This window comes from Mobula hypostoma, chromosome X1 (genome assembly GCF_963921235.1).
Source record: "Mobula hypostoma chromosome X1, sMobHyp1.1, whole genome shotgun sequence".
Taxonomy (NCBI): domain Eukaryota; kingdom Metazoa; phylum Chordata; class Chondrichthyes; order Myliobatiformes; family Myliobatidae; genus Mobula; species Mobula hypostoma.
This window is the reverse complement of record NC_086128.1, coordinates 71,906,002-71,932,454: the sequence shown is the minus strand read 5'-3', so window position 1 is coordinate 71,932,454 and position 26,453 is coordinate 71,906,002. Positions and strand designations below refer to the sequence as shown.

At 53.2% G+C, this 26,453-nt stretch overlaps 1 protein-coding gene across 1 annotated transcript in view; it reads right to left on the bottom strand.

Annotated features, from left to right (window-relative positions):
• The window catches only part of cdk12 (cyclin dependent kinase 12), a 117,382-nt gene that overhangs the window by 25,710 nt on the left and 65,219 nt on the right, over window positions 1–26,453 (bottom strand). Inside the window, exons 9-12 of the mRNA XM_063037623.1 lie at window positions 25,611–25,688; window positions 16,443–16,559; window positions 10,031–10,162; window positions 7,092–7,297 (exon numbers count right to left, since the gene is read on the bottom strand). Coding sequence (XP_062893693.1) covers window positions 7,092–7,297; window positions 10,031–10,162; window positions 16,443–16,559; window positions 25,611–25,688 — 533 coding nt within the window. The remainder of the gene's footprint in view (window positions 1–7,091; window positions 7,298–10,030; window positions 10,163–16,442; window positions 16,560–25,610; window positions 25,689–26,453) is intronic.

Genomic DNA, 26,453 nt, shown 5'->3' with positions numbered 1-26,453 from the left:
ATGGTGCGACAACTGAGCGCATTCCGCAGTGACAGTTGGATACAGATGAAATCCTCGGGGGTTTTGGCCGCTGGAGTGACGTCTGACAGTTCACTTCCTGCTTTCGACGTGCACCACTGTCAGCCGCCCTCGTGACGGGAGAAAACATTGTGCAATTCCTCTCCCCCCTCAGTGACCTCTGCTGCCACAAACCAAACTACTGCAGCTAAGGCTGGACCCGAAGCTGCTGCAGAGAAACTGCTGGGGCGGCAAGATGGGGTGCAGTCGCTTTTAGCTTACAGTGCCAGTGACCCAGGTTCAACTCCCACCCTGTCTGCAAGGAGGTAGTACGTTCTCCCTGTGACACCCCCCCCCCAACCTCCTGAGGGGTCTCCGGTTTCCTCCCACGTTTCAAGGACGGAGTGTGAGGGATGGTGAGTTGTGGGCACGCTATGGAGGCGAGCAGCCCAGCACATCCTCGGACCGTTGGTCGTTGACACAAACGATGCATTTCACAAATAAAGCTAATCTTCACCTTCATCCCTCAAGTGGTCAGTTACAGCACAGCAGGCCCTTCAGCCCATCTGGTCCATGCCAGCCTGTTGATCTGCCGACACCCATTGACCATAGCCCTCCCATCCACACACCCATCTCTTAAAGGCTGAAATTCAAATCGCATGCACCACTGGCAGCTTGTTCCACACTCTCACCACCCTCTGAGTGAAGAAGCTTCCCCTCATGTTCCCCTTAAATATTCCACAGTTCACTCTTTAAGGCGTGACCTCTGATTCAAGTCTCATCGATAAGGTGACAGCTGGCCGGAAAGGTTAGTGGTGCAGAGGGACTTAGGAGTCCTCGTGTAAGACTCCCAGAAGGTTAATTCACAGGTTGAGTCTGTGGTAAAGGTGGCAAATGCAATGTGGGCATTTATTTCAAGGAGAATATAATATAAAAGCAAGGAGATAATGCTGAGGCTTTATCAGACACTAGTCAGGCCGCACTTGGAGCATTGTCAACAGTTTTGGGCCCTAGAACTCACAAAAGATATGTTGTCATTGGAGAGAATCTAGGAGGAGGTTCACGAGGATGATTCCAGGAACGGAGGGGTTAAGATATGAGGAGCGTATGGCAGCTTTGGGCCTGTACTCACTGGAATTTCGAAGGATGCGTGGGGAATCTCATTGAAACCTACCGAATGTTGAAAGGATCAGATAGCAGACATCCCACCCTGCAAAAACTGATTTCAGGGAGGTTGCACCATCAATTTGCGGGAGACTTCCGGGAGAGGTGGGATGTCTGCAATAGAGTTGCTCCTTAGCAGCTAGCCAGCTAGTTTAAATAACGATAGCTATGCTAATGAACGAATGACACCTGTTAAACTTACCTCAACATGTCTTTTACAGTCTTAACCCATCATGGGCAATAGAAAAGTCACTGTTGCAAACAGTGCAGCGAGCAACACTGTCATTATTTTGACCCCTATTAGGCAGGGGTACACTTTAGTGTAGTCTGGGGTGACGTACGTTTTATATTTTCTTTTTGGAACACTCTGCCATGGCGCACTCTCGTGCTCTCATTTGCTTGCTCTTTCGTGCTCTCTCGCGCTCTCGCTTGCTTGCTCTCGTGCTCTCTCTCTCTCGCGCGCTCTCAAAAAAATTGATTTCCGTGATATCGTATATAATTTGCGGGCATCAGGAAGCCACTATTCATATGCGGGAGACTCCCGGAACTTCCGGGAGAGGGGGGATGTCTGAGATAGGGTAGATGTGGAGAGGATGTTTCCTCTGGTGGGGGTATCCAGAACTAGAGGGCACAGTCTCAAAATTGAGAGGCAACCTTTTCGAACAGGGGTAAGGAGGAATTTTCTTTCGCCAGAGAGTAGTGAATCTGTTGAATGCTCTGCTGCAGACTGAGGTGGAGGTCAAGTCCGTGGACAAACTTAAGGTGGAAATTGACAGTTTTCTGATTGGTCGGGGAAATCAAAGGATATGGTGAGAAGGCAGGTGCGTGCGGTAAGCCATGATAGAATGGCAGAGGAGACTCGATGGGCTGAATGGCCTAATTCTGCTCCTATGTCTTATGGGAGCAGTGGAAATATCAGAGGCACATTACCCCCACCCACGTGCTCCCACTACCCCCCCATCTCTGCCCACTCACCGTCCACATCAGTGTCCCACCCGTCTCTGTCCACTCACCACCCACGTGTTCCCACTACCCCCCGCTCTCTGTCCACTCACCGTCCATGTCAGTGTGCCCACCCCCCGCTCTCTGTCCACTCACCGTCCACATCAGTGTCCCCACCCCCGTCTCTGTCCACTCACCGTCCACGTGTTCCCACTGCCCCCGTTCTCTGTCCACACGTTCCCACTACCCCCCGCTTTCTGTCCACGCGTTCCCACTACCCTCCGCTCTCTGTCCACGTGTTCCCACTGCCCCCGTTCTCTGTCCACGCGTTCCCACTACCCCCCGCTCTCTGCCCACGTCAGTGTCCCTAACCCCGTCTCTGTCCACATCAGTGTCCCCACCCCCCGTCTCTGTCCACGTGTTCCCACTACCCCCGTCTCTGTCCACTCACCGTCCATGTCAGTGTCCCACTACCCCCGGCTCTCTGTTCACTCTCTGTCCACGTGTTCCCACTACCCCCCGCTCTCTGTCCACGTGTTCCCACTACCCCCGGCTCTCTGTCCACTCACCGACCACGTCAGTGTCCCACTACCCCCCGCTCTCTGTCCACTCACCGGCCACGTGTTCCCACTACGCCCCGCTCTCTGTCCACGTGTTCCCACTACCCCCCGCTCTCTGTCCACGTGTTCCCACTAGACACCGCTCTCTGTCCACGTGTTCCCACTACCCCCGGCTCTCTGTCCACGTGTTCCCACTACCCCCGGCTCTCTGTCTACGTGTTCCCACTAAACCCCGCTCTCTGTCCACGTGTTCCCACTACACCCCGCTCTCTGTCCACGTCTTCCCACTACCCCCGGCTCTCTGTCTACGTGTTCCCACTACCCCCGGCTCTCTGTCTACGTGTTCCCACTACCCCCGGCTCTCTGTCTACGTGTTCCCACTACCCCCCGCTCTCTGTCCACGTGTTCCCACTACCCCCGGCTCTCTGTCCACGTGTTCCCACTACCCCCGGCTCTCTGTCTACGTGTTCCCACTAACCCCGGCTCTCTGTCCACTCTCTGTCCACGTGTTCCCACTACGCCCCGCTCTCTGTCCACGTGTTCCCACTACCCCCGGCTCTCTGTCCACGCGTTCCCACTACCCCCTGCTCTCTGTCCACGTGTTCCCACTGACCCGTTCTCTGTCCACGCGTTCCCACTACCCCCCGCTCTCTGTCCACGTCAGTGTCCCTACCCCCCGTCTCTGTCCACATCAGTGTCCCCACCCCCCGTCTCTGTCCACGTGTTCCCACTACCCCCCGTCTCTGTCCACTCACCGTCCATGTCAGTGTCCCACTACCCCCGGCTCTCTGTCCACTCTCTGTCCACGTGTTCCCACTACGCCCCGCTCTCTGTCCACGTGTTCCCACTACCCCCGGCTCTCTGTCCAAGTGTTCCCACTACCCCCGGCTCTCTGTCCACGTGTTCCCACTACCCCCGGCTCTCTGTCTACGTGTTCCCACTACCCCCGGCTCTCTGTCCACGTCTTCCCACTACCCCCGGCTCTCTGTCTACGTGTTCCCACTACCCCCGGCTCTCTGTCTACGTCAGTGTCCCACTACCCCCGGCTCTCTGTCCACGTGTTCCCACTACGCCCCGCTCTCTGTCCATGTGTTCCCACTACGCCCCGCTCTCTGTCCACGTGTTCCCACTACCCCCCGCCCTCTGTCCACGTGTTCCCACTATGCCCCGCTCTCTGTCCACGTGTTCCCACTACCCCCGGCTCACCAGCCACGTGTTCCCACTACCCCCCGCTCTCTGTCCACGTGTTCCCACTACCCCCGGCTCTCTGTCCACGTGTTCCCACTACGCCCCGCTCTCTGTCCACGTGTTCCCATTACCCCCCGCTCTGTCCACGTGTTCCCACTAGATACCGCTCTCTGTCCACGTGTTCCCACTACCCCCGGCTCACCGGCCACGTGTTCCCACTACCCCCGGCTCTCTGTCCACGTGCTCCCACTACGCCCCGCTCTCTGTCCACGTGTTCCCACTACCCCCGGCTCTCTGTCCACGTGTTCCCACTACGCCCCGCTCTCTGTCCACGTGTTCCCACTACCCCCGGCTCTCTGTCCACGTGTTCCCACTACGCCCCGCTCTCTGTCCACGTGTTCCCACTACCCCCGGCTCTCTGTCCACTCACCGACCACGTCAGTGTCCCACTACCCCCCGCTCTCTGTCCACTCACCGGCCGCGTGTTCCCACTACGCCCCGCTCTCTGTCCACGTGTTCCCACTACCCCCCGCTCTCTGTCCACGTGTTCCCACTAGACCCCGCTCTCTGTCCACGTGTTCCCACTACCCCCGGCTCACCAGCCACGTGTTCCCACTACCCCCGGCTCTCTGTCCACGTGTTCCCACTACCCCCGGCTCTCTGTCTACGTGTACCCACTAGACCCCGCTCTCTGTCCACGTGTTCCCACTACCCCCGGCTCTCTGTCCACGTGTTCCCACTAGACCCCGCTCTCTGTCCACGTGTTCCCACTAGACCCCGCTCTCTGTCCACGTGTTCCCACTACCCCCGGCTCTCTGTCCACGTGTTCCCACTACGCCCCGCTCTCTGTCCACGTGTTCCCACTACCCCCGGCTCTCTGTCCACGTGTTCCCACTACCCCCGGCTCTCTATCCACTCACCGACCACGTCAGTGTCCCACTACCCCCCGCTCTCTGTCCACTCACCGGCCGCGTGTTCCCACTACGCCCCGCTCTCTGTCCACTCACCGGCCACGTGTTCCCACTACCCCCCGCTCTCTGTCCATGTGTTCCCACTACACCCCGCTCTCTGTCCACGTGTTCCCACTAGACCCCACTCTCTGTCCACGTGTTCCCACTACCCCCGGCTCACCAGCCACGTGTTCCCACTACCCCCGGCTCTCTGTCCACGTGTTCCCACTACCCCCGGCTCTCTGTCTACGTGTACCCACTAGACCCCGCTCTCTGTCCACGTGTTCCCACTACCCCCGGCTCTCTGTCCACGTGTTCCCACTACCCCCGGCTCTCTGTCCACGTGTTCCCACTACGCCCCGCTCTCTGTCCACGTGTTCCCACTACCCCCGGCTCTCTGTCCACGTGTTCCCACTACGCCCCGCTCTCTGTCCACGTGTTCCCACTACCCCCGGCTCTCTGTCCACTCACCGACCACGTCAGTGTCCCACTACCCCCCGCTCTCTGTCCACTCACCGGCCACGTGTTCCCACTACGCCCCGCTCTCTGTCCACGTGTTCCCACTACCCCCGGCTCACCGGCCACGTGTTCCCACTACCCCTGGCTCTCTGTCCACGTGCTCCCACTACGCCCCGCTCTCTGTCCACGTGTTCCCACTACCCCCGGCTCTCTGTCCACGTGTTCCCACTACCCCCGGCTCTCTGTCCACATGTTCCCACTACGCCCCGCTCTCTGTCCACGTGTTCCCACTACCCCCGGCTCTCTGTCCACGTGTTCCCACTACGCCCCGCTCTCTGTCCACGTGTTCCCACTACCCCCGGCTCTCTGTCCACTCACCGACCACGTCAGTGTCCCACTACCCCCCGCTCTCTGTCCACTCACCGGCCACGTGTTCCCACTACGCCCCGCTCTCTGTCCACGTGTTCCCACTACCCCCGGCTCCCTGTCCACTCACCGACCACGTCAGTGTCCCACTACCCCCCGCTCTCTGTCCACGTGTTCCCACTACCCCCGGCTCTCCGTCCACTCTCTGTCCACGTGTTCCCACTAACCCCGGCTCTCTGTCCACGTGTTCCCACTACCCTCCGCTCTCTGTCCACGTGTTCCCACTACCCCCCGCTCTCTGTCCACGTGTTCCCACTAGACCCCGCTCTCTGTCCACGTGTTCCCACTACACCCCGCTCTCAGTCCACTCACCGGCCACGTGTTCCCACTACGCCCCGCTCTCTGTCCACGTGTTCCCACTACCCCTGGCTCTCCGTCCACTCTCTGTCCACGTGTTCCCACTAACCCCGGCTCTCTGTCCACGTGTTCCCACTACCCCCCGCTCTCTGTCCACGTGTTCCCACTACCCCCCGCTCTCTGTCCACGTGTTCCCACTAGCCCCCGCTCTCTGTCCACGTGTTCCCACTACGCCCCGCTCTCTGTCCACGTGTTCCCACTAGCCCCCGCTCTCTGTCCACGTGTTCCCACTAGACCCCGCTCTCTGTCCACGTGTTCCCACTACCCCCGGCTCTCTGTCCACTCACCGACCACATCAGTGTCCCACTACCCCCCGCTCTCTGTCCACGTGTTCCCACTAGACCCCGCTCTCTGTCCACGTGTTCCCACTACCCCCGGCTCTCTGTCCACGTGTTCCCACCACCCCGTCTCTGTCCACTCACCGTCCACGTCAGTGTTCCCACCCCCGTTTCTGTCCACGTGTTCCCACTACCCCGTCTCCGTCCACATGTTCCCACTACGCCCCGCTCTCTATCCACTCACCGTCCACATCACCGTCCCACCACCCCGTCTCTGTCCACTCACCACCCACGTGTTCCCACCACCCCGTCTCTGTCCACTCACCGGCCACGTCAGTGTCCCACTACCCCCCGCTCTCTGTCCACGTGTTCCCACTAGACCCCGCTCTCTGTCCACGTGTTCCCACTACCCCCGGCTCTCTGTCCACGTGTTCCCACTACCCCGTCTCTGTCCACTCACCACCCACGTGTTCCCACCACCCCGTCTCTGTCCATTCACCACCCACGTGTTCCCACCACCCCGTCTCTGTCCACTCACCACCCACATGTTCCCACCACCCCGTCTCTGTCCACTCACCACCCACGTGTTCCCACCACCCCGTCTCTGTCCACTCACCGGCCACGTCAGTGTCCCACTACCCCCCACTCACCACCCACGTGTTCCCACCACCCCGTCTCTGTCCACTCACCGGCCACGTGTTCCCACCACCCCGTCTCTGTCCACTCACCGGCCACGTCAGTGTCCCACTACCCCGTCTCTGTCCACTCACCGGCCACGTCGGTGCTGCTGCTGCTTGGAGCTTTCCCCGCTGCCGGGGCCACGCTCTGCGGCGTGCTGTTGCGACTGTCGTCGGTGCTGGTCGCGGTGTCTTTGCGCGGTGCCTTCGGCACTGGCGGGTCCTCGACGATTCCGGCTTGCTTCTGCCGCCGGCGTTTCTTGCTCCACAGCTCGTGGCAATCCTGCCAGTGGGGGAGGCTGGAAGGCAGGCGGCAAGGAAGATGCTAAAACTGGGCCATGGCGGGCTGACTCGTCTCACGCCGAACGGGTGGCGCAGAGTATTTAAACCGGCAGCTTCCTGCTCGTCTCACGTACGCCCTAAATCAAATGCCGACGCACTGGCCCGCTCATCAGTCCCAGTATTCGATCTGCTGTCAGCCTGCCAGGCAGGACAGCGAGCGAGGGAGCCTAACACCATCGGGGACAGAACTGAGTGTCCATACGACCAGGCAGGGCAGTGACCGAGGGAGCCTAACACCATCGGGGACAGAACTGAGTGTCCGTACGACCAGGCAGGGCAGTGACCGAGGGAGCCTAACACCATCGGGGACAGAACTGAGTGTCCATACGACCAGGCAGGACAGCGAGCGAGGGAGCCTCACACTATCAGGGACAGAACTGAGTGTCCGTACGACCAGGCAGGGCAGCGAGCGAGGGAGCCTAACACCATCGGGGACAGAACTGAGTGTCCATACGACCAGGCAGGACAGCGAGCGAGGGAGCCTCACACTATCAGGGACAGAACTGAGTGTCCGTACGACCAGGCAGGGCAGCGAGCGAGGGAGCCTAACACCATCGGGGACAGAACTGAGTGTCCGTACGACCAGGCAGGGCAGCGAGCGAGGGAGCCTAACACTATCGGGGACAGAACTGAGTGTCCGTACGACCAGGCAGGGCAGTGACCGAGGGAGCCTAACACCATCGGGGACAGAACTGAGTGTCCGTACAACCAGGCAGGGCAGTGACCGAGGGAGCCTAACACCATCGGAGACAGAACTGAGTGTCCGTACGACCAGGCAGGGCAGTGACCGAGGGAGCCTAACACCATCGGGGACAGAACTGAGTGTCCGTACGACCAGGCAGGGCAGTGACCGAGGGAGCCTAACACCATCGGGGACAGAACTGAGTGTCCGTACGACCAGGCAGGACAGTGAGCAAGGGAGCCTAACACCATCGGGGACAGAACTGAGTGTCCGTACGACCAGGCAGGACAGCGAGCGAGGGAGCCTCACACTATCAGGGACAGAACTGAGTGTCCGTACGACCAGGCAGGACAGCGAGCGAGGGAGCCTAACACCATCGAGAACAGAACTGAGTGTCCGTACGACCAGGCAGGGCAGTGACCGAGGGAGCCTAACACCATCGGGGACAGAACTGAGTGTCCGTACGACCAGGCAGGACAGCGAGCGAGGGAGCCTAACACCATCGGGGACAGAACTGAGTGTCCGTACGACCAGGCAGGGCAGTGACCGAGGGAGCCTAACACCATCGGGGACAGAACTGAGTGTCCGTACGACCAGGCAGGACAGCGAGCGAGGGAGCCTAACACCATCGGGGACAGAACTGTGTGTCCGTACGACCAGGCAGGACAGCGAGCGAGGGAGCCTAACACTATCGGGTACAGAACTGAGTGTCCGTACGACCAGGTAGGACAGTGACCGAGGGAGCCTAACACCATCGGGGACAGAACTGAGTGTCCGTACAACCAGGCAGGGCAGTGACCGAGGGAGCCTAACACCATCGGGGACAGAACTGAGTGTCCGTATGACTGGGTAGGGCAGTGACCGAGGGAGCCTCACAGCATCAGGAGCAGAACTGAGTGTCCGTACGACCAGGCAGGAGAGTGTCCGAGGGAGCCTCACAGCATCGGGGACAGAACTGAGTGTCCATACGACCGGGCAGGGCAGTGACTGAGGGAGCCCCACAGCATCGGGGACAGAACTGAGTGTCTGTATGACCAGGCAGGACAGCGAGCGAGGGAGACTCACACCATCAGGGACAGAACTGAGTGTCTGTACGACCGGGCAGGGCAGCGAGCGAGGGAGCCTAACACCATCGGGGACAGAACTGAGTGTCCGTACAACCAGGCAGATCACTGACTGAGACAGCCCCACACCATCGGGAGCAGAACTGTGTGTTATCGCAGAATGGGGAAGTGCTGGAAGAGGAGTGATACCGGGGGGACGGGTGGTGAAGGAAGGGCTGTACTTCCCGCGGCAGTATTAACGGAGAACTGGCCTGCTGATCGGGCAGCAGTCTGGGTGTTGTGTCCCACGGCTGGCCGAGTTAAATGGGCACTACGTTGGGGAATAGGGAAGTACTGGGAGAGGAGTGATACCGGGGGGACTTCCCGCGGCAGTATTAACGGAGAACTGACCTGCCGATCGGGCAGCAGTCTGGGTGTTGCGTCCCACGGCTGGCCGAGTTAAATGGGCACTACGTTGGGGAATAGGGAAGAAGTACTGGGAGAGGAGTGATACCGGGGGGACTTCCCGCGGCAGTATTAACGGAGAACTGGCCTGCCGATCGGGCAGCAGTCTGGGTGTTGCGTCCCACGGCTGGCCGAGTTAAATGGGCACTACGTTGCTGGAGGAACTTACTGGGGGACAGTGCCTCATTTGGCTGTCTCCACGTACGGTCTGAGTGACAATTAAACCTGACCTGGTTTGATGTGAGGGTGTGCTGCTGTCGCTGTTGAGCTGGGCGGGGCAGCATTTGTTCAGTTCTGTTGGTCTCCGAGCTCCCCCCAGCGCCGTCGCAGGCTATCCGCCGGTTAGTTGCGTGCTGACAGCCGCCGCCGCAGACAGAGCTGCTTCGCGTCAAGTACAATGCCGGGAGAAGGGAAGGGTCACACTACAGGAGGAAGAAACCGTACGGAGAACCGCGGAATGCCGGTGTGCCCGTGCTCACGCAGTGGGCCGCCATACTTACTCAGGAGGAGGCATCTTTGTGGGGTCGACGTTCTTGAGAAAGTCGCTCTGGAGGGTTTGCTCGGCGGTGTAGCGCTTGCTGGGGTCCAGTGTCAGCATGTTGTCCAGCAGGTCCAGGGCAGGGAGCGGGATACTGCAGAAAGGACGAGAGGAGATCTTACGGGAACACGTAAAATTATGAAAGGGATAGATGAGGCAGAGGCAGGAAGGTTGTTTCCACTGGTAGGACGAGGGGACACGGCCTCAAGATTCAGGGGAGTAGATTTAGGACGGAGATGAGGAGGAACTGCTTTTCCCAGAGAGTGGTGAATCTGTGGAATTCTCTGCCCAATGAAGCAGTGGATATTTACCTCAGTAATTATACTTAAGACAAGGTTGGATAGATTTTTGCAAAGTTGGGGAATTGAGTGTTCTGGGGAAAAGGCAGGTGGGTGGAGATGAGTCCATGGTCAGATCAGCCACGATCTTATTGAATAACGGAGCAGACTCGATGGGCCGAATGGCCGACTCCTGCTCCTATTTCTTGCGTCCTTAAACAGCACGTTGCCACATTGTCAACCTGACAGACAGAAGAGACACACACACGGTGGGGAACCTGGGCCCAGCTTACAGAGGCACAGGAACAATACATACTGCTTCACAACGCAGAGAGCGCGCGCCCCCCCCGGGGGGGTTCCATCCCCAAAAGACGAGACAACGGACAATGAAGGGCCGTCCACCAGGGCTCGGCTAACACCAAGCAAAGGTCAATTTATCAATACTCTTCAGCCGCCGTCCCATCACCAGGACTTGTGATGTGCACCGGCTACTCATACGACCGTCCGCCACCTGCTCCCGCGAATTCACAGGTGCTGCACCCTGCCCATGGGTGACCTACATTACACCTCCTTTGGTAGGGACGTGTCTCCACCCCGTCACCCCGAAACTTTGGGACCTGGCGGGGGGGGGGGGTCAGAAACCGAGAAAGGAGCAGGAAGTCAGTGAGTAGTTGCCCATGAAGAGCACTGTTTGAATTTGTATCACATTCCCTGAGCAGCAGGGGTCAGTTTCTGATGGCGTTAAGGATGAAGAACACAGATTTCCTGAAATGATGGAATTATATTAAAGGGTTGAATGACCTGTTCCTTTTCCAGGCCAGGTTAGTGCAGCTGAGAGCAGTGAGCATTTTCAGCCCCTTGTCAAAGGAAGGATGTGCAGACACTGGAGAGGATCCAGAGGAGGCTCATGAGAATAGATTCCACGTATGAAAGGGTTAACGTATGAGGAGCGTTTGACGGCCGTGGGCCTGGACTCACCGGAGTTTAGAAGAATGGGGGGTGGATCTCATTGAAACTTGTCGAATATTGAAAGGACAAGATAGAGTGGACATAGAGAGAATATTTCCCACACTGGGGGAGTCTAGGACCAGAGGACACAGATAGAGTGGATGTGGAGAGGATGTTTCCTATAGTGGGGGAGTCTAGGACCAGAGGACACATAGAGTGGATGTGGAGAGGATGTTTCCTATAGTGGGGGGAGTCTAGGACCAGAGGACACAGAAAGAGTGGATGTGGAGAGGATGTTTCCTATAGTGGGGGAGTCTAGGACCAGAGGACACAGAAAGAATGGATGTGGAGAGGATGTTTCCCATAGTGGGGCAGTCTAGGACCAGAGGACACAGATAGAGTGGATGTGGAGAGGATGTTTCCTATAGTGGGTGAGTCTAGGACCAGAGGGCACAGATAGAGTGGATGTGGAGAGGATGTTTCCCTATAGTGGGGGAGTCTAGGACCAGAGGGCACAGATAGAGTGGATGTGGAGAGGATGTTTCCCTATAGTGGGGGAGTCTAGGACCAGAGGACACAGATAGAGTGGATATGGAGAGGATGTTTCCCTATAGTGGGGGAGTCTAGGACCACAGGACACAGATAGAGTGGATGTGGAGAGGATGTTTCCTGTACTGGGGGAGTCTAGGACCAGAGGACACAGATAGAGTGGATGTGGAGAGGATGTTTCCTATAGTGGGGGATCTAGGACCAGAGGACACAGATAGAGTGGATGTGGAGAGGATGTTTCCTATAGTGGGGGAGTCTAGGACCAGAGGACACATAGAGTGGATGTGGAGAGGATGTTTCCTATAGTGGGGGGAGTCTAGGACCAGAGGACACAGAAAGAGTGGATGTGGAGAGGATGTTTCCTATAGTGGGGGAGTCTAGGACCAGAGGACACAGAAAGAATGGATGTGGAGAGGATGTTTCCCATAGTGGGGCAGTCTAGGACCAGAGGACACAGATAGAGTGGATGTGGAGAGGATGTTTCCTATAGTGGGTGAGTCTAGGACCAGAGGGCACAGATAGAGTGGATGTGGAGAGGATGTTTCCTATAGTGGGGGAGTCTAGGACCAGAGGACACATAGAGTGGATGTGGAGAGGATGTTTCCTATAGTGGGGGGAGTCTAGGACCAGAGGACACAGAAAGAGTGGATGTGGAGAGGATGTTTCCTATAGTGGGGGAGTCTAGGACCAGAGGACACAGAAAGAATGGATGTGGAGAGGATGTTTCCCATAGTGGGGCAGTCTAGGACCAGAGGACACAGATAGAGTGGATGTGGAGAGGATGTTTCCTATAGTGGGTGAGTCTAGGACCAGAGGGCACAGATAGAGTGGATGTGGAGAGGATGTTTCCCTATAGTGGGGGAGTCTAGGACCAGAGGGCACAGATAGAGTGGATGTGGAGAGGATGTTTCCCTATAGTGGGGGAGTCTAGGACCAGAGGACACAGATAGAGTGGATATGGAGAGGATGTTTCCCTATAGTGGGGGAGTCTAGGACCACAGGACACAGATAGAGTGGATGTGGAGAGGATGTTTCCTGTACTGGGGGAGTCTAGGACCAGAGGACACAGATAGAGTGGATGTGGAGAGGATGTTTCCTATAGTGGGGGATCTAGGACCAGAGGACACAGATAGAGTGGATGTGGAGAGGATGTTTCCTATAGTGGGGGAGTCTAGGACCAGAGGACACATAGAGTGGATGTGGAGAGGATGTTTCCTATAGTGGGGGGAGTCTAGGACCAGAGGACACAGAAAGAGTGGATGTGGAGAGGATGTTTCCCTATAGTGGGGGAGTCTAGGACCAGAGGGCACAGATAGAGTGGATGTGGAGAGGATGTTTCCTATAGTGGGGGAGTCTAGGACCAGAGGGCACAGATAGAGTGGATGTGGAGAGGATGTTTCCCTATAGTGGGGGAGTCTAGGACCAGAGGACACAGATAGAGTGGATATGGAGAGGATGTTTCCCTATAGTGGGGGAGTCTAGGACCACAGGACACAGATAGAGTGGATGTGGAGAGGATGTTTCCTGTACTGGGGGAGTCTAGGACCAGAGGACACAGATAGAGTGGATGTGGAGAGGATGTTTCCTATAGTGGGGGATCTAGGACCAGAGGACACAGATAGAGTGCATGTGGAGAGGATGTTTCCTATATTGGGGGGAGTCTAGGACCAGAGGACACAGATAGAGTGGATGTGGAGAGGATGTTTCCTATAGTGGGGGATCTAGGACCAGAGGACACAGATAGAGTGGATGTGGAGAGGATGTCTCCTATAGTGGGGGAGTCTAGGACCAGAGGACACAGATAGAGTGGATGTGGAGAGGATGTTCCCTATAGTGGGGGAGTCTAGGACCAGAGAACACAGATATAGTGGATGTGGAGAGGATGTTTCCTATAGTGGGGGATCTAGGACCAGAGGGCACAGATAGAGCGGATGTGGAGAGGATGTTTCCTGTAGTGGGGGAGTCTAGGACCAGAGGACACAGATAGAGTGGATGTGGAGAGGATGTTTCCTATAGTGGGGGGAGTCTAGCACCAGAGGGCACAGATAGAGTGGATGTGGAGAGGATGTTTCCTGTAGTGGGGGAGTCTAGGACCAGAGGACACAGATAGAGTGGATGTGGAGAGGATGTTTCCTGTAGTGGGGGAGTCTAGGACCAGAGGACACAGATAGAGTGGATGTGGAGAGGATGTTTCCTGTAGTGGGGGAGTCTAGGACCAGAGGACACAGACAGAGTGGATGTGGAGACGATGTTTCCTATAGTGGGGGGAGTCTAGGACCAGAGGACACAGATAGAGTGGATGTGGAGAGGATGTTTCCTATAGTGGGGGAGTCTAGGACCAGAGGACACAGAAAGAATGGATGTGGAGAGGATGTTTCCCATAGTGGGGCAGTCTAGGACCAGAGGACACAGATAGAGTGGATGTGGAGACGATGTTTCCTATAGTGGGGGGAGTCTAGGACCAGAGGGCACAGATAGAGTGGATGTGGAGAGGATGTTTCCTATAGTGGGGGAGTCTAGGACCAGAGGACACAGAAAGAATGGATGTGGAGAGGATGTTTCCCATAGTGGGGCAGTCTAGGACCAGAGGACACAGATAGAGTGGATGTGGAGAGGACGTTTCCTATAGTGGGTGAGTCTAGGACCAGAGGACACAGATAGAGTGGATGTGGAGAGGATGTTTCCTATAGTGGGTGAGTCTAGGACCAGAGGGCACAGATAGAGTGCATGTGGAGAGGATGTTTCCTATATTGGGGGGAGTCTAGGACCAGAGGACACAGATAGAGTGGATGTGGAGAGGATGTTTCCTATAGTGGGGGATCTAGGACCAGAGGACACAGATAGAGTGGATGTGGAGAGGATGTTTCCTATAGTGGGTGAGTCTAGGACCAGAGGGCACAGATAGAGTGGATGTGGAGAGGATGTCTCCTATAGTGGGGGAGTCTAGGACCAGAGGACACAGATAGAGTGGATGTGGAGAGGATGTTCCCTATAGTGGGGGAGTCTAGGACCAGAGAACACAGATATAGTGGATGTGGAGAGGATGTTTCCTATAGTGGGGGATCTAGGACCAGAGGGCACAGATAGAGCGGATGTGGAGAGGATGTTTCCTGTAGTGGGGGAGTCTAGGACCAGAGGACACAGATAGAGTGGATGTGGAGAGGATGTTTCCTATAGTGGGGGGAGTCTAGCACCAGAGGGCACAGATAGAGTGGATGTGGAGAGGATGTTTCCTGTAGTGGGGGAGTCTAGGACCAGAGGACACAGATAGAGTGGATGTGGAGAGGATGTTTCCTGTAGTGGGGGAGTCTAGGACCAGAGGACACAGATAGAGTGGATGTGGAGAGGATGTTTCCTGTAGTGGGGGAGTCTAGGACCAGAGGACACAGACAGAGTGGATGTGGAGACGATGTTTCCTATAGTGGGGGGAGTCTAGGACCAGAGGACACAGATAGAGTGGATGTGGAGAGGATGTTTCCTATAGTGGGGGAGTCTAGGACCAGAGGATACAGATAGAGTGGATGTGGAGAGGATGTTTCCTGTAGTGGGGGAGTCTAGGACCAGAGGGCACAGATAGAGTGGATGTGGAGAGGATGTTTCCTGTAGTGGGGGAGTCTAGGACCAGAAGACACAGATAGAGTGAACGCGGAGAGGATGTTTCCTATAGTGGGGGAGTCTAGGACCAGAGGGCACAGATAGAGTGGATGTGGAGAGGATGTTTCCCTATAGTGGGGGAGTCTAGGTCCAGAGGACACAGATGGAGTGGATGTGGAGAGGATGTTTCCCTATAGTGGGGGAGTCTAGGACCACAGGACACAGATAGAGTGGATGTGGAGAGGATGTTTCCTGTAGTGGGGGAGTCTAGGACCAGAGGACACAGATAGAGTGGATGTGGAGAGGATGTTTCCCTATAGTGGGGGAGTCTAGGTCCAGAGGACACAGATAGAGTGGATGTGGAGTGGATGTTTCCCTATAGTGGGGGAGTCTAGGACCACAGGACACAGATAGAGTGGATGTGGAGAGGATGTTTCCTGTAGTGGGGAGTCTAGGACCAGAGGACACAGATAGAGTGGATGCGGAGAGGATGTTTCCTATTGTGGGGGAGTCTAGGACCAGAGGACACAGATAGAGTGGATTTGGAGAGGATGTTTCCCATAGTCGGGGGAGTCTAGGACCAGAGGACACAGATAGAGTGGATGTGGAGAGGATGTTTCCTATTGTGGGGGAGTCTAGGACCAGAGGACACAGATAGAGTGGATGTGGAGAGGATGTTTCCCATAGTCGGGGGAGTCTAGGACCAGAGGACACTGCCTCAGAATGGCAAATCTGTGGAATTCTTTGCCACGGACGGCTGTGCATGCCAAGTTGGGTATATTTGAAGTGGCGGTTTAGGCAGGGCATTGGATGTTACTGGGAGAAGGCAGGAGAATGGGTTTGAGAGGGATATTAAATCAGCCATGATGGTACGGCAGAGCAGACTCGATGGGCTGAATGGACTCAAAGAAAACGCCCTCTACATGGTCCCATCAAATATCCCGGGGCATTTTCAAGACGCACCCCACCACCGATTCGCACGTTCCCGCCGCCAACGGAACTTACAATGCAAATTCTTCACGGAGCCGCCGCCGATACTGTTTCTTGGGTTTCATGGTGTGGAAGTAGGGCAGCTTGATGACGTCTGGCCAGGCAGCTGGGCAAGGACTGCCGCATAACCGACTGGAAAACACCAAACAACAGAGGAGAATGGTTATCCGCAGCAGTTCCAGGAGACATGCTCCCTCAGAGATGGCCAGGAATCACCTCCACACCCCCTGGGCCATGGCAAACCCGTGAGACTCAATCCCAGCAGTGAACCGAGTGTGAAACACTTCACACAGCTGAGGACAGTCGGGATGGGATGAAATAGAAACTATGCCAGCTCGCACCACTGTCGGATCCTAACTCCGCCATGGCGGGTCCCAAGCCTGGCTGTGAAAGGAGGAGGGTTGGGCATAGGGCTAGCAACCCATCACATAAAAAAACAGCGCCACAGAAACACCAACAGGAGCTCCAGAGATGGGCTGCACCCGAGGAGCTACAGAAACGCCAACAGAAGATCCACAGATCTCATCTCTGGGAGAAGAAGGAACTCAAAGACGGGCTACACACCGGGGGGAGTTACAGAAATGCCAACAGAAGATCCACAGATCTCATCTCTGGAAGGAGAAGGATCTTCGAAGATGGGCTTCACTCGAGGAGCTACAGAAAGGCCAATAGAAGATCCACAGATCTCATCCCTGGGAGAAGGAGAATCTCAAAGACGGGCTACACACCTGGGGGGGGGGGGCGGCTATAGAAACACCAACAGGAGATCCACAGATCTCGTCTCTGGGAGAAGAAGGATCTTGGATGATGGACTACTGGGGAGCTAGAGAAACACCAACAGAAGATCCACAGATCTCATCCCTGGGAGAAGGAGGATCTCAAAGACGGGCTACACACCTGGAGAAGCTACAGAAATGCCAACAGATGATCCATAAGTCTCATCCTTGGGAGAGGAAGGATCTTCGAAGTTGGGCTGCACACCTGGGGGACAATTTGAAAGTCTAGCCTAGCAGGGGCGATGGGCTTAAGTAAGCGCTGTTGGATCGCGGTGATTTTGCGATCCGCAGGTTCGGGAGTCAGGAATGAAGCGTGAAACTGGTCGCTTAGAGCTGACTGCTGAGTGTTACCAGAAGCAGAAAACGAAGAAAGGGAAGAGGGAGAACAGAAAGGTTGTGGTTGCGTTATTCAAAATGCCAGCTCTGACAACAATCAACCCATCAAATAGCCAGACTCAAGCAAGTTCATTCGGAGTTTGAGGAGACCTGGTATGTCATCAAAGACGCTCGCAAGTTTCTGCTGATGTACTGTGGAGAGCATTCTAACTGGTTGCATCACTGACTGGTATGGGTTGCGGGGGGCAGGGGGGTTGGTGCGGTCAATCCACAGGATCGAAATAGGCTGAAAAAAATTGCTGCTTAATCTGGGCACCATCCAGGCCACCTCAAAAAGGCAGTTTTCTGTCATTAAAAACCCCCGTCAACCAGAACACCACCACCATCAGGGAGGAGGTGAAGACACACACTCAACGTCTCAGGAACAGCTCCTTCCCCTCCGCCATCAGATTTCTGAATAGACAGTGAACCCATGAACATACCTCACTACTTGTTTAATACACATATCCTTACGGTAATTTACAATTTATTACTATGTATTGCAATGTACTACTGCCCCATAACAACAAATTTCACAACATAGGCCGGTGATATTAAACCAGATTCTGATCCTGAATCAAGAACTGCAAGATGACAAACCAGAGACATGTGGGGGATGGATGAGTATGAGAACAAAGGGGCGAGAAATTAAAAAAAAGCGTAAAAATTTGTTAAAGTGGACAATTGCAAAAAGACAGAATGTACGGTGATATCCAAAAAGAAGGAGAAACCTATCTACAGGCAGAGAATAAATGGGGAAGACATAAAACAAGTACAGGACTTTTGCTACTTAGGAAGCTGGGTGACATCAGATGGCAGGTGCGACATGGACATCAAAAGAAGAATAGGGATGGCAAAAGACACCTTTACGAGAATGAAGAGTATACTGACAAACACTAAACTAGGCATGACAACCCGCCTCAGAGTACTGAAATGTTACGTTTATCCAGTTATATAATATGGCTCAGAATGTTGGACAATATCTAGTAACATGGGGAAATGAATTGAAGCAGCAGAGATGTGGTTTTTGAGGAGGATGTAAAGGATATCATGGACAAAATGAATAACTAATGAGGATGTCATGAACAGAGCAAGGCACAAAAAGAGAAATAATGTATGAGATCATGAAAAGGCAATGTAACTTCCTTGGACATATGATTAGGAAAGAGGAGTTAGAATGCACGGTAATTATGGGAAAGATTGAAGGGAAGAAAGCAAGAGGAAGGCAAAGACAAGTGATGATGGAGACAGCAGCCAGAGAACTGGAAATGAATACCAATGAATTGATCCACTTGACCCGAAACAGGAGTGTGTGGGCCATGGCAGTCAAAGCTCAAACTGGGCACGGCACCTGATGATGATGATGAAAGTTGACGAATACAAAGCTTAACATTGTCAAGTGAACAACTTGGGAAAAGACTGGCTCTTCAGAGAATTGGCCAGGGGAATTGGGAAATGGAAAGGGTGAACAAATATTTTGATTCTGCCGTCGTTACACAGAAGAAACCAGAAGATCTGACTGATAAACCAATTACTGAACGATCAGGGATTGAGAACCATGAGGAGGCATGAGGGGTCGAGGGGCCTCTTCTTGTTTTCCAGTGTTGCGTGCCGATACTGGCAAGACTGTTCCCCTTCCGTGGTTAACTACAACATCTGGACAAAGTTTCACAATAAAAAGTCACACCGGAGGATAATGCTGGGCAGGCTGCTTTCATTTGGCTTGCATGCTGATTTCAAAACACGGTACGAATGACTGGCACCCCCAAGGGTCGGCCTGGAGTCACACACAGGTGTGTCCATTGAAGGCTGGGAGGTTTCATTCCTGAACTGAAGCAGATGCTATGTCTCTGGCATTGAGTCTGGTGCCGTGGCTCTGAACAGCAGAGAAGTGAAGAGGACTGCAGAGGTGACAGGAGATTCCCCAGTCAGAGGAACAGAGATGAGATTCCGTGGGCATGATATGGCAACCAGATGGCACGCTGCCTCCCAGGTGCCAGGGTCGGGGATGTCTCGGATCGGGTCCACAGCATTCTCAAGAGGGAGGGTGAGCAGCCAGAAGTCTTGGTGCACACTGGCACCATTGGCACAGGCAGAGAAGCTGAGGAAGCCCTGAAGGGAGATTTTAGGGAGCGAGGTAGAAAGCTGAGAAACAGCACCTGCGGGGTAGCAATCTCTGGAAATGCCAGTGAGGGTAAGAATAGAATGATTTGGCAGCTGAAGGCATGGCTGAGGAACTGGTGCAGTGGGGTAGGGGAGCAGCGGTTCAGATTTAGGGATGATCGGGACCTCTTCCGGGGAAAAAGAACAACCTGTGCAGAAGGGACAGGTTACACCCGAACCCGAGGGTGACCAAATATCCCTGCGGGCAGGCTTGCTAAAGGTGTTCCGGAGGGTTCGAACAAACTTGGCAGGGGGTTGGGAACCGGAGAGACGGTGCTGAGGGTGAACTCGCTGGTTTGCAGACAAGAGGCAGTGTGCAGTGAGAGTCTGAGCAAGGAGAGGCTGACGACAGGACAAAATGGCAGTCAACAGGATGAGCTGCAACATCAAAATCGGAAAGGGTGAACACAGGACTGAAGGCGCTGCATTAGAATGCGCGCAGTATACGCAATAAGGGTGATGAACTTGTAGCACAGTTACAGATTGACATCTATGATGCTGTAGGCATCACAGAGTCATGGTTGGAGGAAGAAAATAGGAAAACAGATTATTATCTGAATGGTGGCCGATTAGGAAAAGGGGAGGTGCAACGAGACCTGGGTGTCATTATAGACCAGTCATTGAAAGTGGGCATGCAGGTACAGCAGGCAGTGAAAAAGGCGAATGGTATGCTGGCATTTATAGCGAGAGAATTCGAGTACAGGAGCAGGGAGGTACTACTGCAGTTGTACAAGGCCTTGGTGAGACCACACCTGGAGTATTGTGTGCAGTTTTGGTCCCCTAATCTGAGGAAAGACATTCTTGCCATAGAGGGAGTACAAAGAAGGTTCACCAGATTGATTCCTGGGATGGCAGGACTTTCATATGAAGAAAGACTGGATGAATTGGGCTTGTACTCGTTGGAATTTAGAAGATTGAGGGGCGATCTGATTGAAACGTATAAAATCCTAAAGGGATTCGACAGGCTAGATGCAGGAAGATTGTTCCCGATGTTGGGGAAGTCCAGAACAAGGGGTCACAGTTTGAGGATAAAGGGGAAGCCTTTTAGGACCGAGATGAGGAAAAACTTCTTCACACAGAGAGTGGTGAATCTGTGGAATTCTCTGCCACAGGAAACAGTTGAGGCCAGTTCATTGGCTATATTTAAGAGGGAGTTAGATATGGCCTTTGTGGCTACGGGGATCAGGGGGTATGGAGGGAAGGCAGGTATAGGGTTCTGAGTTGGATGATCAGCCATGATCATACTGAATGGTGGTGCAGGCTCGAAGGGCCAAATGGCCTACTCCTGCCCCTATTTTCTATGTTTCTATTATATCTGGGAGCTTAATGTCCAAGGATGCCATTGCATTGAAATGACAGGCAGGTAGGCAGAGAGGGTGGTGTGGTTCTGTTGGTAAAAAATGAAATCAAGTCATCAGGAAGAGGTGACAGAGGGTCGGAAGGCAATGAATCATTCTGGATAGAGCCAAGGGTAAAAAAAAAAGGTCCTGATGGGAGTTTTATACAGACCCCCAAACAGTAGTAAGGATGTTGTCTACAACAGGAGGTAGAAAACACATGGCAAAAGGGCAATGTTACAATAGTCATGGGGGATTTCAATATGCAGGTAGATTGGGAAAATCAGGTTGGTACTGGATTACAGGAGGGTAATTTCTAGAGGACCTATAGATGGAATTTTAGAGCAGCTCATGGTTGAGCCCACTCGAGGATCAGCTATTCCGGACTGGGTATTGTGCAATGAACTGGAATTGATCAGAGAGCTTAAGGTAAAGGAACCCTTAGGGGTAAGTAATCATAATATGATCGAATTCACCTGTAAATTTGAGAAGGAGAAGCTAAAAGTCAGATGTATCAAGTGTAGTAAAAGGAATTACAGAGGCACTAGAGAGAAGCTGGCTAGAATTATTTGGAAAAGAACACTGGTAGGGATGACAGCTGAGCAGCAATGGCTGAAATTTCTGGAAGCAATTTGGAAGGCGCAGGATATATACATCCCAAAGAGGAAGGTAACACAACCTTGGCTAACAAGAGAAGATAAAGCCAAGATAAAAGCCAAAGAGAGGGCATAGTATAGAGCAAAAATTAGTTGGAAGTTAGAGAATTGGGAAGCTTTTAAAAACCAACCGAAAGCAATTAAAAAAAAGTCATTATGAAAGAAAAGATGGAATTCTGTGTACATACATCTATTGTTGCTTCTGGACACATCTTCAGTGATGTTCCTGGAATCATCGGGTGTTTCGGGTCTTTTAACATCATACAACCTCCTCCAGGTGACCCAGCCGGGGCTGATCAGACCCCAGCTTGTGTCCAGATGGCTAGCTACTTATGACTCCATGGCTCCCCTCTTTTGAGCCACAGCCATCTTGAGGCCCTCTCTGCCGCATCGGTGGCACTGCGGATGGCTCTCCTCTTCCTCTCTCCCTCGATGCCCAAGATGCTGAAGGCTCTAACTAAGGAACGGGCTACGAATCCCCTACAACCAACCTCCACTGGGAGACACCTCGCTCTCCATCCAGCCTGCTGACAGTTGCTGACCAGTCCTGTGTACTCGGAGAGCTTCCTTTCAAAGGCCTCTTCCAAGCGATCTTCCCATGGGACTGTCAGCTCCAGCAGCACCACTTGCTTAGTAGACTCAGACACGAGGACAATGTCTGGTCGCAGGGTGGTGGGCAGCCAATAATATTAAAGAGGATACCAAAAGTTTCTTCAGCTACATGAAGTGTAAAAGAGAGGTGAGAGTGGATATCGGACTGTAGGAAAACAATGCTGGAGAGGTAGCAATGGGGGACAAGGAAATGGCAGATGAACTGATTAAGTACTTTGCATCAGTCTTCACAGTGGAAGTCACTAGAATTATGCTAGAAGCTGGAGAGTTTCGGGGGCAGAAGTGTGTAAAGTTACCAAACCTAGGGAGAAGATTCTTCGGAAACTGGAAGGTCTGAAGGTAGACAAGTCACCTGGTGTACACCCCAGGGTTCTGTAAGAGGTGACTGAAGAGATTTTGGAGGCATGAGTAATGACCTTTCAAGAACCACTAGATTCTGGAACGTATCCAAAAGACTGGAAAATTGCAAATGTCACTCCACTCTTCAAGAAGGGAGAGAGGCAGAAGAAATGGAGTTATAGGCCAGTTAGTCTGACTTCAGTGGCTGGGAAGATGCTGGAGTTGATTGTTAAGGATGTGGTTTTGAGGTACTTGGAGGCACCTGATTAAATAGGTCATAGCCAGCATGGTTTCCCCAAATCTGACAAATCTGTTTGAAGAAATAACAAACAGGATAGATAGAGGAGAATCGGTTGATGTTAAGTACTGAAGAAAGTCTTCGACAAAGTGCCACACATGAGACTCTTTAACAAGTTAAGAGCTCATGGTATTACGGGAAAGATACTAACGTGGATAGAGCAGTGGTTACTTATCAGGAGGTAAAGAGTGGGAATAATGAGAGCCTTTTCTGGTTGGTTGCCGGTGACTAGTGGAGTCCCACAGGGACCACTAATTTTTTACATTATATGTCAATGACTTGGATAACAGAACTGATGCCTGTTTTGCAAAGTTTATGGATGATACAAAGAGGTGAAAGAGCAGGCAGTTTTGAGGAAGTAGAGAGGCCACAGAAAGACTTAGATTAGGAGAATGGGCAAAGAGATGGCAGATGGAATACAGTGTTGGGAAGTGTATGGAAGTATATGGGAGAAGAAATAAAAGGGTTGACTATTTTCTAAATGGAGAGAAAATACAAAAAATTTGAGGTGCAAAGGGATTTGGGAATCCTTGTGCAGGATCCCCTAAAGGTTAATGTGCAGGTTGAGTCAGTGGTGAGGAAGACAAAAGTGATGTTAGCATTCATTTCCTGGGGACCAGAATATAAAAACAAGGATGTAATGCTGAGGCTTTATAAGGCTCTGGTGAGGCCTCACTTGGAGAACTGAGAGTAGTTTTGGGCCCCTTATCTGAGAAAGGAGGTGACGAAACTGGAGAGGGTGCAGAGAAGGTTCAGAGAAGGTTCACAAAATTGGTTCCGGAATTGAAATGCTTGTCATATGAGGAGCGTTTGATGGCTCTGGGCCTATATTCACTGGAACGCCAGGAGAATGAGGGAGTGACCTCATTGAAACCTATCAAATGGTGAAAGGCCTTGATAGAGTGGACGTGGAGAGCATGTTTCCGAAGGTGGGGGAATCTGCAACCAGAAGACACAACCTCAGAATAGAGGGGTGTCTGTTTAGAACAGAAATGAGGAGGAATTTCTTTAGCGAGAGAGTGGTGAATCTTTGGAATATGTTGCCATAGGTAGCTGTGGAGGCCAGGTCATTGGGTACATTTAAGACAGAGTTTGATAAATTATTGATTGGGCAGGGTATGAAGGGATATGGGGAGAAGTCAGGAGATTGGGGATGAGAGGGAAAATGGATCAGCTTTGATGAATTGGTGGAGCAGACTCGATCGGCCAAATGGCCTAATTCTTCTCCTGTATCTTATGGTCTATGCCCTGACTTGGTGTATGTTCTACACAAGGTAGAGATGAGCTTTATTTGTCACATGCACGTTGAAACATCCAACCACAGAGTGAAGTGCAAGACCCACACCACCAGGTTCAGGAAAAGTTATTACCCCTCAACCATCAGGAAGGAGGTTTAGGATCCTCAGGACCCACACCACCAGGTTCAGGAGCAGTTATTACCCGTCAACCATCAGGAAGGAGGTACAGGAGCCTCAGGTCCCACACCACCAGGTTCAGGAAAAGTTATTACCCCTCAACCATCAGGAAGGAGGTTTAGGATCCTCAGGACCCACACCACCAGGTTCAGGAGCAGTTATTACCCCTCAACCATCAGGAAGGAGGTACAGGAGCCTCAGGTCCCACACCACCAGGTTCAGAAACAGTTATTACCCCCTCAACCATCAGGAAGGAGGTACAGGAGCCTTAGGTCCCACACCACCAAGTTCAGGAACAGTTATTACCCCTCAACTGTCAGGAAGGAGGTACAGGAGCCTCAGGACCTACACCACCAGATTCAGGAACAGTTATTACCCCTCAACCATCAGGAAGGAGGTACAGGAGCCTCAGGACCCACACCACCAGGTTCAGGAACAGTTATTACCCCTCAACCATCAGGAAGGAGGTACAGGAGTATCAAGTCCCACACCACCAGGTTCAGGAACAGTTATTACCCCTCAACCATCAGGAAGGAGGTACAGGAGCCTCAGGACCCACACCACCAGGTTCAGGAACAGTTATTACCCCTCAACAATCAGGCTCTTGAACCAGAGGGCACAACTTTACTCATCCCAAAACGGAACTGTTCCCACGACCTAAAGGCTCACTTTCAAGGACTCTTCATCTCACGTGCTTGATATTTATTGCTTGGTTATTGTTTTTTCCCCTCTTTTATATTTGCACAGTTGTTGTCTGTTGAATGCCGGGCTTTGATTGATTCAGTTGTGGTTCTTGGATTTACTGTGTATGCCCACAAGAAAACAAATCTCAGGGTTGTATGCGATTGTATACTTTGATAATAATTTTGAGATATGAACTTTCAAACGCGCCTGTGAATCAATGAGCAACACAGTCTGAGGATGAGCTGGGAGCAGCCAGCGAGTGTCACCACACGTCGGGGCACCATGCCCACAATGTTCGGCAGAACACAGGGCACAACACACAGCAAAACGACAGCCAAACAGCCCTGTTTATGCCTCCCTGGCCCGTACGTTTGGACTGTGGGATGAAACTGGAGCACCCGATGGAAACTCAGATGGTCACGGGAATCGGACCCGGGTCACTGGCTCTCTCGAGCGCTGCGCTAACAGCTGGGCAACAGCCCCACCCGGCACGGAGCAGCAATGAAACCTCCGAAATTCATCTCCTACCTGATGAGTTCAAGCTGAGCCAGCTCCTGGTTGGCCTGGAAGATCGGCTTTTTCGTGAAGAGTTCCCCCAGGATGCACCTGTGAACACAGGGGAGTGTTAGAGCTCACCGGCACGTGCCCCACTCAACCCCCCCGAGCCGTCCTCGGAGAGGGAGGCGGAGGCACGGCTGCAGTGGCCGACAGCTCACAATCACAGGCAGTCGCCCAGCCCACACTTGCTCTAGACCCCAGCTGACACCGGCACTCAGAGTCGCGCTCAGTGTCGTGCCCAGAGTCACGCACGGGGGTTGTACAGAGTCACCCAGCTCACACACGTCACAGATCCCTGAGGACACTGGCACTCAGAACCCAGCAGCTCGATATCCAATATTTATGATATGTCGTTGGGAACAAGAAATGACTCTTAACATCTTTGGGAACAAGACTTACAGACCTCGATTTCTAAAGAAACTTGGAATGAGATTTTTAAATTGGTTAATACTTCATTGTTATGTGCTCGTCATTCCCTCCTACAATTTAAAGTGGTTCATAGGGCCTATACGACCAAGGATAAGTTATCTTGTTTTTATATGGATATATCTACCTACTGTGATAGGTGTAACAATGGAGAAGTTTCATTTATTCATATGTTTTGGACGTGCCCGAGTCTTGGAAAATACTGGAAGAATTCCAAACTTTTTCTGTACCCTTTAAAGTAAATTTTAAGCCTAATCCTTTGACTGCCCTATTTGGTTTTTATCTCTCTTATGGCTAGAAGGGCGCTTTTGTTTAAATGGAAGGATGCTGTTCCGCCTAATCATGTTCAGTGCTTACGGGATGTTATGGCATGCCTAAATTTAGAAA